The following is a 10,540-nucleotide window of genomic DNA, read 5'->3' on the forward strand; positions in this document are numbered from 1 at the left end:
CCTAGAGTGCTGTACAGCGTTCCTACAACAGCATCTGTACACGCTCGTCACCCAATTTGGTATGTATACCAGAAGGGGGCACTACAGGCAAGCGCAGGGTGAACACATCACGGCTTTATCAATTTAAAAAGTCAATGGCTTCTGTATATAAGAAAAAAAATACCACTGAGTCGAAAATATATATATTTATTTTTTGATTTTACGGACTTATGTCAACCATTGCACTCGTTTGACCAAACATCGTTAAGACAGCATTCATCGCACATCATTCATCATCAATTCAACTTCTTTGCAAACGCTTAATTTTTCACTTCGGAGTGGATGCTAAATTTCACTGACTATTTTTTTAACTGCACAATAACACTGAATTCAAGTCATTGTCATTTAACATTCAAGAGACCTCTTCCACAATAAATGTGCTTCCAACAAAACAATAAATTATAATTTTTTATTTCTTATTTTTTTTGTTCATGCCTAAAACGAATGTATAATTTTGGTAGTAATGCCACACAAAAAAAAATCTTATTCTTATCCAGTTATGTTTGTTTAATACATGAAGTTGAGGCTGATAGAGACTCATTGTGGACAGTGCATTAGGTACATTGCACAATATTGTGTTGTTACAAAAATAACATAGCCTTTTTTTATGTTAAATATCGTTATTATTGAATGGGAAGTGGTTAGCACGTTTGCCTCACAGTCAAAAGGTTCTGGGTTTGACTGAGGCCTTTCAGGGTGAAGTTTGCATGTTCTCACCATACTAGTGTGGGCTTTCGACTACGACTGTGGCTTCCAAATATATTATAGGTTAATTGAAGACTAAATCGTCCATAGGTGTGAATATGAGCGCAAATGGTTGGGGGATGGGTTCCAGTTAATCTATGTACTCTTGCTTAATGTGAATAAGGTAATCAAAACATTATGAAGACCATGTTGGATTTCGTTAGAGTGTTGCAGTGTATCAAATACTAATCACATTCCACGATACAGGAGCCTGTATTTCGAAAAGGATTCTTTATTTTATCTTTCAGTCGACGGAGGTGTCAATGCACATAGCTGCTCCCACACAGTGGCACCAAACTCACTCACTGTCTACCTGTTTGAGTGGGTGGAGTGACAGTTAGACAAATACAAACTATGACAAAAAATGATGTAACCCATACACTATCAAGCTTAAGAGTGTATCTAATAAAAGGGCTAAAAACTTGTAAACATAAACAATGTGTTGGACCTAGAGTGGCCAAATATTGTACTGAAGTAAGAGTACTGTTACTTTAGAATAATATGACTCAAGTAAAAAGTAGTCCTCCAAATAATTACTTGAGTATGTGTAACAAAGTACTCAGTGAAATAAATTACTCAAGTACTGAGTAACTAGTGTGTAACTTCTATCCCAGCTGACTGAGTCACTGATGGTGTAGTGGTACACTTGCCTGACTTGACCATGGTGCAGGCAGCGTGGGGTCAGTTCCCACTCAGTGACGGTGTGAATGTGAGTGCGAATGGTTGTCCGTGTCTATATGTGCCCTGCGACTGACTGGTGACCAGTTCAGGGTGTAGTCTGCCTTTTGCCCAAAGTCAGCTGGGATAGGCTCCAGCGCCACGCAACCCTAACCAGGATAAGCGGTGTTGAAAATGGATGGATGGAAATAAAGTTGAATGTGATTGACTTGGATGCTTAACATTCTGCCTTCTTGGCCAGGTCACCATTGCAACATACGTGTCTTATCTGCTGAGTGTCTGTGCGTGTGTGGTGACTGTTCATGATGTGTTTGAGGGCTGCTCGGAAAAACATGTCATGACATGTTCAAAAGCAATTCACACTGTAAGTAGAAGTGTGTGTGGGGCGGGGCGGCGGTGGGGTGGGGGGGTATCATGTTTCCCTCACTCAATGCTGATTTCCTCTCTGATGTTTGAAAACTGAGTGTTGTTTTTGAAAAGCAAAGGCATATTCCGACTCACAGCACTTGTTGTGGTTCTTATTATATTGTACCAGTGGACACTAGACCTTAATGCTGTACCTCATGGGTGTCAAACTCAAGGCCCGGGGGCCAGATGCGGCCCGCCACGTCATTTTATGTGGCCCGCGAAAGCAAATCATCAGAATCATCTTTATTTGCCAAGTATGTCCAAAAGACACACAAGGAATTTTTTGTTTCCGATAGTTCGAGCCGCTCTAGTACGACAACAGACTGTCAATTGACAGAAAACACTTTTGAGACATAAAGATATTGACAAAAAAACAGTCAGTGAGCAATAAAGGGTTTAATAGTTATCTGGTAATGCCGGTACATGCTCGTCAACTTCCCTGATTTTTGCTCAAATCTGTACCCAAATTCCAAATTGTCATAATAATGTTGAGATATTGCATTTTTCTGTTATCAAACCCTTCTTCTACAGTAACTTAAACAATACTTGAACAAACTATTATCCTTGTCTTCTGATTTCAAAACTAGTTATCCCTCAATTTGTTGTGTAATGGTAACAATATGATTTGGTGATTAAGCATTTCTATATTTTCACTGTTCTAATGGCCCTCTGAGGGGAAGCATAACTGCAATGCGGCCCGAGACAAAAATGACTTTGACACCCCTGTTGTAACTGGTCAGTGTGTTGTGCAACCTCAACATCCTTTTCACAGATTAAGAGAAGCTATACAGTATACACTATGTGGAGACATCGACGGAAGGGAAATTAAAAGCTTATTCACACAAGGATTAGACCCAGCTGACTGTGCCTCGCTCAAGGATACCCCATCAGGGCCAAGGCGACTGAAGAACAAACCTGCAACCTTCACCTTCAAGTGTATGGTTATTTTCCCACTGGGGTTAATAAAGAACATCAAACAGAAATGATTGTGTGTACTTTGTAACTTCTATGCTATAGGAATCATCCCAGTTGAAAGGATAAATATTTGTACTTGGATTTGCATTTAAATTGTGTTTCTGTGTTTCTCGAAGCGGACACATTACCACAGACAATATTTAAAACAATGTTTGATGATAGTTGTTGTTATTTATTTGTTCATGCAGATTGTTTATGCATTTTCATGTATTCGATGAAAGAAAATCCATACTCCAGCATCTTATCATTCATAATCAAGTCATTGTAAATGTATACATCCACGATTGACAGAAAGAAAGAAAAACAAGGAAATCTGAAGCAACAAAAGACAGGATTATTTAAATTTACTTCCATAACATGTAGTATTTTCTATGAATTAAGTGTTTAAGGGGCAAAAGCCTTTAGGTACTGTACTTTCCTTTTAAGGCCCGCTCCTTAGGTACTGTATACGTTTTACAAATGTACCTATTATTCCACTCAAGCTCAAGCATTCAAAAAGTGGTAAATATTATTTATTAACGCATCTACATCTCACACACCCAATACCTCATTGAACTACATTTTTCATCATTCCATTCGGCCATTCCGTGAGAACGGTGCCAAAACTCCCCACAGTCCTGGTTGCCATTGTAACTGTTCGGCTGGCCATCAGCCCAAAACCTGCAATGTCGAGAAAAACAATATAAATAATGTATATATTAAGGACAAAAAAAAGCACACCAACAAGCCTTAATTAATGAGAATCAGAATCAGAATCATCTTTATTTGCCAAGTATGTCCAAAACACACAAGGAATTTGTGGTTAATAAAGCAAAATAAGAAAATATATGTGACTTACTTTAGGGTCAGTGGGGTTCCATCCACCCACTTCCACTGACCTTCGACTCCCTCATCAGTCAGTCCCATCCAGACCTCTTTGTTATTTGAAAACAACCCATTAATATATTGCTAGAAAAAGAAAGACAAAGGCAATGGTGGTTGTTTAGACACCATATAGTGCTGCAAACAAAAGATCTGTAAATTGATTGCAAAATGGAGGAAACTAAATAAAACCTGACACATGATGACATAAGTTGCTGGAAGGTGAGTCTGTTGCTTCTAGGTTATGGAACGTTTTCTTCTGAGAAATGCATCCTGGCTTTATGTCTATCCATCCATCCATTTTCTGAGCCGCTTATCCTCACAAGGGTCGAGGGAGTCCTGGAGCCTATCCCAGCTATGTTTGGGCAGGAGGCGGGGTACACCCTGAACTGGTTGCCAGTCAATCGCAGGGCACATAGAAACACACAACCATCCGCACTCACATTCACACCCACGGGCAATTTAGAGTCTTCAATTAACCTACCATGCGTGTTTTTGGGATGTGGGAGGAAACCGGAGTGCCGGGAGAAAACCGACGCAGGCACGGGGAGAACATGCAAACTCCACACAGGCGGGGCCGGGGATTGAACCCCGGTCCTCATAACTGTGAGGCAGACGCTCTAACCATATATATATATATATATATATATATATATATATTTAATGTGTTCTGAGCTGACTATTTGTATTTGAACCTTTTGTCATATTGGCTATGAGTTTTTTTAATTCATTAATTGAATTGCCGTTTAAGCGCTCGTGTTGTGTGTTGTAATGTGTTGGTTGACTTGGTTTTATTTGAAACTGTGCAGCACTTTGTGATTCTCGCTCTGTGAAATACTGTACATTTTAAATAAAACAATGTTTTCAAAGAAAAGTAAAGAATCCACCCACCATTTCCTCATTGCTGTTGATGATTACCAGGTCTGCTCCATTTCCTTGACAGTTGTTTCTACTCAGGTACCATGTCTTCTTGGATGAAGAAACAAAGTAGCAGCTCTTTCCAAACTTCTTCCAGCCACTTGGACAGACCTTGTCTGTAATGGAATGCGATTCACTGATTGGTGCAAATTAGTTGTTGTTGTTTTTTAAAGGACTATTAGCCCACTGGTTAAGGCCAGGTTTACAAAAATAAATAAATAATAATAATATGAGAGCAAGTCATAGAAATATTGTCATGATTACCTAAGGAATTCATTGTCATCTCCCACCTTGTTCTTGTTCAAGTGGACATAGTGTGCCCATATGTGTGATTGGACGAACCACTTTTGTAATCAGTTTTATCTTGGTGGATATCTTTCTCACTCTCTATTGAGTGCTATTCCTGTTACGTGTTTCCTTTTCTTACATAAAAGTAGCTAAATATGTTTTTGTTGCATTACCTATTACCGTTGCGTTCAGTCTTGTGACTTCAGCCCGAAGCTGGTCTACCTCAGCACTCATATTGCTGATTTCCATCCTCTGCAGGTCTCTCTCTTCAGTCACATTTTTCAAACAGCTTTCAAGATATTTTTTCTCTTCAATTGCAGAATTGTAGGAGGCCAGTAATTCGTCAGTGGCTTTGGCGAGTGTGGTGTATGTAGCCTGTAGATTTTCTTTTTCCAACGTTAGATTTTGGTGACTGCTTGCAATGTTGTCCCTCTCACTGGAGGAGGCGTTGTATCGCTCCTGTAGGTGTTCAATATCCTTGATTAGGCTGTTGTAACTCATTTGCTGCTTCTCTTTTGACCTTGTGGCATTGTTGAATTTGTTTTGCAAATTGTCCCTCTCTTTAATCACAGAGTCATAGTTGGCCTGTAATACATTCTTGCGCTTGCCTAATGATTCATACTGAGTTTGTAGTAAGTCTTTGGCGGTCGACAAGGCATCGTTATTAGTCTGCAACTGCTCTTTACTGGCCTTCAGCTGCTCAAGTTCTTTGTTAAGAGCAGCGTTACTGGCTTGCAACTTGCTTTGACTTTGTTTAAGTTGGTTTGCTTCAGCTGTTAGTAAGTTGTTGTTGGTTTGTATTTGGGTTGTCGATTTAGATATGTAGTTGTAACTTTGTTGTAAATGATCATGGTTGACTTCAAGATTCCTCTTCTCATTCTGTACACTCTTCAGGTTGGACTGTAGGCTGTCTTTCTCCCCTCGAGCAGCGTCTAACGTCTTCTGATTGTCTTTATCCACTTTCCAGTCTGTCACAGAAGATAGAAAATACATTCCAGTTTAGCAATTTTACTCCATTGCCCCAACATTTCATATTTGTGGCAATCGTAACAAAACAACATAGACTTACGGTGGACAGATTGACCTATGACTCCAACCAACAGGATAATGCACAGCAGCCCAAGGAAAAGCGTAGCAGCCCTAAAAGGGCTGTTTCTCAATGCATAAACTGAATAAGACATGTCAAATTAGATTTGTCATATTCTATTTACAGTATAACATGTCTCTATAGTCAGGGAATAATGCACACTGATGAGCTAAAACATTGTGACCACATACACATTATAATGATATCTAAGAGAACGCAAAACAACTGTTTTATCAGCTGTACTGTAGTCTATATAGACAACCCCAATTCCAATGAAGTTGGGACGTTGTGTTAAACATAAATAAAAAGAGAATACAATAATTTGCAAATCATGTTCAACCTATATTTAATTGAATACACTACACAGACAAGATATTTAATGTTCAAACTGATAAACTTGATTGTTTTTAGCAAATAATCCCAAAAAGCTGGGACAGGTGGCAAAAAATGCTCATCAAACACCTGTTTGGAACATCCCACAAGTGAACAGGCTAATTGGGAACAGGTGGATGCCATGATTGGGTATAAAAGGAGCTTCCCTGAATTGCTCAGTTATTCACAAGCAAAGATGGGGCGAGGTTCACCTCTTTGAGAAAACTGTGCGTGAGAAAATAGTCGAACAGTTTAAGGACAATGTTCCTCAACGTACAATTGCAAGGAATTTAGGGATTTCATCATCTACAGTCCATAATATCATCAAAAGGTTCAGAGAATCTGGAGAAATCACTGCATGTAAGCGGCAAGGCCGAAAACCAACATTGAATGCCGTGACCTTCGATCCTTCAGGCGGCACTGCATCAAAAACCGAGATGAATGTGTAAAGGATATCACCACATGGGCTCAGGAAGACTTCAGAAAACCAATGTCAGAAAATACAGTTCGGCGCTACATTCGTAAGTGCAACTTGAAACTCTACTATGCAGAGCAAAAGCCATTGATCAACAACACCCAGAAACGCTGCCGGCTTCTCTGGGCCCAAGCACATCTAAGATGGACTGATGCAAAGTGGAAAAGTGTTCTGTGGTCCGATGATTTCAAATTGTTTTTGGAAATTTTGGATGTCGTGTCCTCCGGGCCAAAGAGGAAAAGAACCATCCGGACTGTTATGGACGCAAAGTTCAAAAGCTAGCATCTGTGATGGTATGGGGCTGTGTTAGTCCCAATGGCATGGGTAACTTACACATCTGGGAAGACACCATTAATGCTGCAAGGTACATACAGGTTTTGGAGAAACATATGCTGCCATCCAAGCAGCGTCTTTTTCATGAACGTCGCTGCTTATTTCAGCAAGACAATGCCAAACCTCATTCTGCACGTGTTACAACAGCGTGGCTTCGGAGTAAAAGAGTGCGGGTACTAGACTGGCCAGCCTGCAGTCCAGACCTGTCTCCCATTGAAAATGTGTGGCTCATTATGAAGCGTAAAATACGACAACGGAGACCCTGGACTGTTATACAGCTGAAGCTGTACATCAAGCAAGAATGGGAAAGAATTCCACCTACAAAGCTTCAACGATTAGTGTCCTCAGTTCCCAAACGTTTATTGAATGTTGTTAAAACAAAAGGTGATGTAACACAGTGGTAAACATGACCCTGTCCCAGCTTTTTTGGAACGTGTTGCAGCGATAAAGTTCTAAGTTAATGATTATTTGCTTAAAACAATAAAGTTTATCAGTTTGAACATTAAATATTTTGTCTTTGTAGTGTATTCAATTAAATATAGGTTGAACATGATTTTTCAAATCATTGCATTCTGTTTTTATTTACATTTAACACAACATCCCAACTTCATTGGAATTGGGGTTGTAAATAGAAAAATAGATAACAACCCAAATAGTTTACATTTAAGAATAACTTTGTTAAAACAGCACAAATCATATGTGAAAAAAAGTATCTTAAATCTTCATAAAACAGAATATTTTATAACCATTTTTATACTCAGCATGGCAATAAACTGGAATTCTGTTACCTGACAATTTAAGCTTACTGCCATCCACCAAAAGACGCTTGTATCCGCCATTGCCGTCATCCATATCCATTGTCGTCTCTGTAGATGTTTGGTACTTAACAGTCATTTTTGGAACTACTTCCTCTTTGTTATTGAAGTAAATTGATCCAGATACAAGTTGAGCTTTTTGCTGTATGAATATGAGCATGAGCATTTGATTTTCAATTTACTTTCAATTAAATATGATATATAAAATAAGAAGACTTACCACAAGTTGATTTTTCAACACTTGGTTGGTGAGTGAAGTTAGAGCAGTTAGTTAAATAGTTCCGTAGCAACGTTACCAATTAGAATCATAGTCCCACTTCATCCACTAATCTATCCTGTGTTTGCGACTGTGAGAAAAAAAAATACATGCAGAAGAAAAGGATGCACAACAGCAACTGAACTATTTCACAATATGAAAGAATATCAAGAAGAAGCAATTTTACAAACCACAGAGATGCTGAGCGTGCAGTTTTTATGGCATCATACTTGCAAAAGCAAGTCTGAGTCAGTTAGTTAACCTTTTCAGACCTGTATTGCTCACACAATAATCCTGAATATGCTGGTTAAATATGTAGACAATTATATTCTTGACATGAAAAACTTTCAAATCAGTTTTTAAAAATCATTTTTAGGGGCAGAGACCAACTGGAATTTTAAGCCCTTGAAGCTATCTTCTCACTGAGGTGTCCATGAAGCTTGGAGGCGCTGATGACCCATGCTTAGACCTGGTGTCTGCCAACCTGACCATCAGTTGATGCAACCAAAGCCTCGACACAGCATTGGTAGTAGCTGGCAAAACCCAGGAATTCATCCAATTCTGAAAGGTGACAAGGCCTGCTGCCATTTTTCCACAGCTTCTATTTTATTGGGATCTGTGGAGAGTCCCTAGCTGGAAATGACATGCCCCAAGTAGTTAACGTTTCGTTGGCAAAAAGGCTCACTTCTCCAGCTTAGCCTTCAGGCCTATCTTTTATCACCATCATTTTATGTGGCCCGTCAACTTCCCTGATTCTTGCTCAAATCTGTACCAAAATTTCAAACTGTCATATGTACAGTATACATATAACATTGAAATATTGCAAGCATTATTTTGTTACCAAATCCCTTTTTACAGTAACTTCAACAATAGTTGAACAAACTATTGTCTTTCTGATTTCCAAACTAGATATCCATCAATTTGTGTGTACTGTATATGTAATAATAAGAGAGGCGACTAAACATTTGTTTGGTTTCATAGTCATAACGGCCCACGACAAAAATTAGTTTGAGAACCCTACCCTAGAGGGTGCTCGCACTAGCCCAGCTCCCCTTGAAGATGGGTGAGCCCAGAAGATTTGGGTCTGCCCATCCTCTGTGTGCCGACACAGCAACTCCGTACACCAGATGAATAACGTGCATGTATGACGCTATTCACTAATATTTCTCTATAGACAAGCTATAGGTTTTAATTGCTTGTGTTGGGACCACTAACAATGACACAGCTTGTTTTATGACATCAACTCCCGGGACTAGCCTTTCCTTTGCAATATAAAGTTTTACAGGTGAACACACTGTATACTGTAAGTACTTCCACCACACATCAGTAGCACTGCCTTGCTCCTTCTCTGTCAATAACTGTCCTCCGTTTCCTGTTCTATTGGTTAGTTGTTGCATCCTTTGCTCACTTGGTGTCCCTTCCGTTCACAAATAAGAATGCAACTCCTATGTAACGTTATTGTAGTCAGATATCATGCTCATTCAGCTCTTGTTCTGCTGTGGTTTACATCCCTATTTCCCATGTTTGTTCTATCCCTTCTTCCCCTTTTCTATCGGCTGCATTTTTAACAAGCATCCAAATATAAACAACCACAGAGGGAGTATTTCAAACTTCCCTCTTACACAGCAACACTGTTCCAGCACAAAAAGACATGTACATTCACCACTGTGCATGACCATGAGCTGAACAGGACAGGTTAAACAAAATAATAATCCACACACACATCCACACAAAATGCATACATACTAAGATTGAGAAGTTGAATGGCTCCGCACTGAGGAACCAGGTGAGGAAAGGGGTCAAAGCGGTGTCACAGCCCACGGCTGCAGGGAAACCCGACACACTGGTCAGATGGGTTGACATAAGTTGTGCGCAGGTGCGCATGTGCACTGAAAATATTAAATGTGCACCCGATTTGGTTGTATCAGTCTGCTTTTGTGTACCACTCAGGCTCAAGTAGTGTTGCCGTTCACCAACAACTCGTTCAAACGAGCAAATCTTTTGAGTGACCATACTAAATGGAATCACTTCATGAACTGATTAATTCTTTTCTCAATTTAGTTGCGTTCAGCTTCGAGCCCGCGGCGCACAAGAAAGTTCCTCGCAATCGGCAACACTGTGGCTGCGGGGGTGCAGGGGCCACCGACGAGGTGGTGCCTCAGCGGGCTCCATGGGGCATGGGTGTCTCTGTCTCTGTCTTGCAGCAGCTACGACGATCCGTCAAAATATGCGCCAAATCAGCTGCTTGTGCGGTCCCATACAGCACGTGCGAGACCCCTCAATGGCACCCC

General features: G+C 40.0%; 1 protein-coding gene across 2 annotated transcripts; it reads right to left on the reverse strand.

The window, feature by feature from the left end:
* Positions 1-2,995: 2,995 nt before the first annotated feature.
* On the reverse strand, positions 2,996-8,403 carry LOC133476500 (CD209 antigen-like). Of its 2 annotated transcripts, none has more exons than XM_061769966.1 (7): positions 8,214-8,403; positions 7,967-8,044; positions 5,981-6,079; positions 5,085-5,879; positions 4,597-4,739; positions 3,683-3,792; positions 2,996-3,504 (listed from the first exon to the last, which is right to left on the reverse strand). In XM_061769966.1, the coding sequence occupies exons 2-7, from the start codon at positions 8,034-8,036 to the stop codon at positions 3,369-3,371; spliced, it is 1,353 nt and encodes a 450-aa protein (XP_061625950.1). In that variant the 5' UTR covers positions 8,037-8,044; positions 8,214-8,403; the 3' UTR covers positions 2,996-3,368. The 2 variants fall into 2 exon arrangements, with proteins under 2 accessions (XP_061625950.1, XP_061625949.1); XM_061769965.1 differs by having other exon boundaries at positions 7,967-8,135.
* Between the last annotated feature and the right edge of the window lie 2,137 nt (positions 8,404-10,540).

Source organism: Phyllopteryx taeniolatus, chromosome 4, assembly GCF_024500385.1.
Source record: "Phyllopteryx taeniolatus isolate TA_2022b chromosome 4, UOR_Ptae_1.2, whole genome shotgun sequence".
Lineage (NCBI taxonomy): Eukaryota > Metazoa > Chordata > Actinopteri > Syngnathiformes > Syngnathidae > Phyllopteryx > Phyllopteryx taeniolatus.

Coding starts and splice junctions, on each gene's coding strand:
- LOC133476500 (XM_061769965.1), bottom strand. CDS start 8,072: ATGACTGTTAAGTACCAAACATCTACAGAGACGACAATGGATATGGAT. Junction 5,880..5,980: donor CATAGGTCAATCTGTCCACC/GTAAGTCTATGT, acceptor CTTCTGTGACAG/ACTGGAAAGTGGATAAAGAC. Junction 3,793..4,596: donor TCAACAGCAATGAGGAAATG/GTGGGTGGATTC, acceptor TTCTTTTTCTAG/CAATATATTAATGGGTTGTT.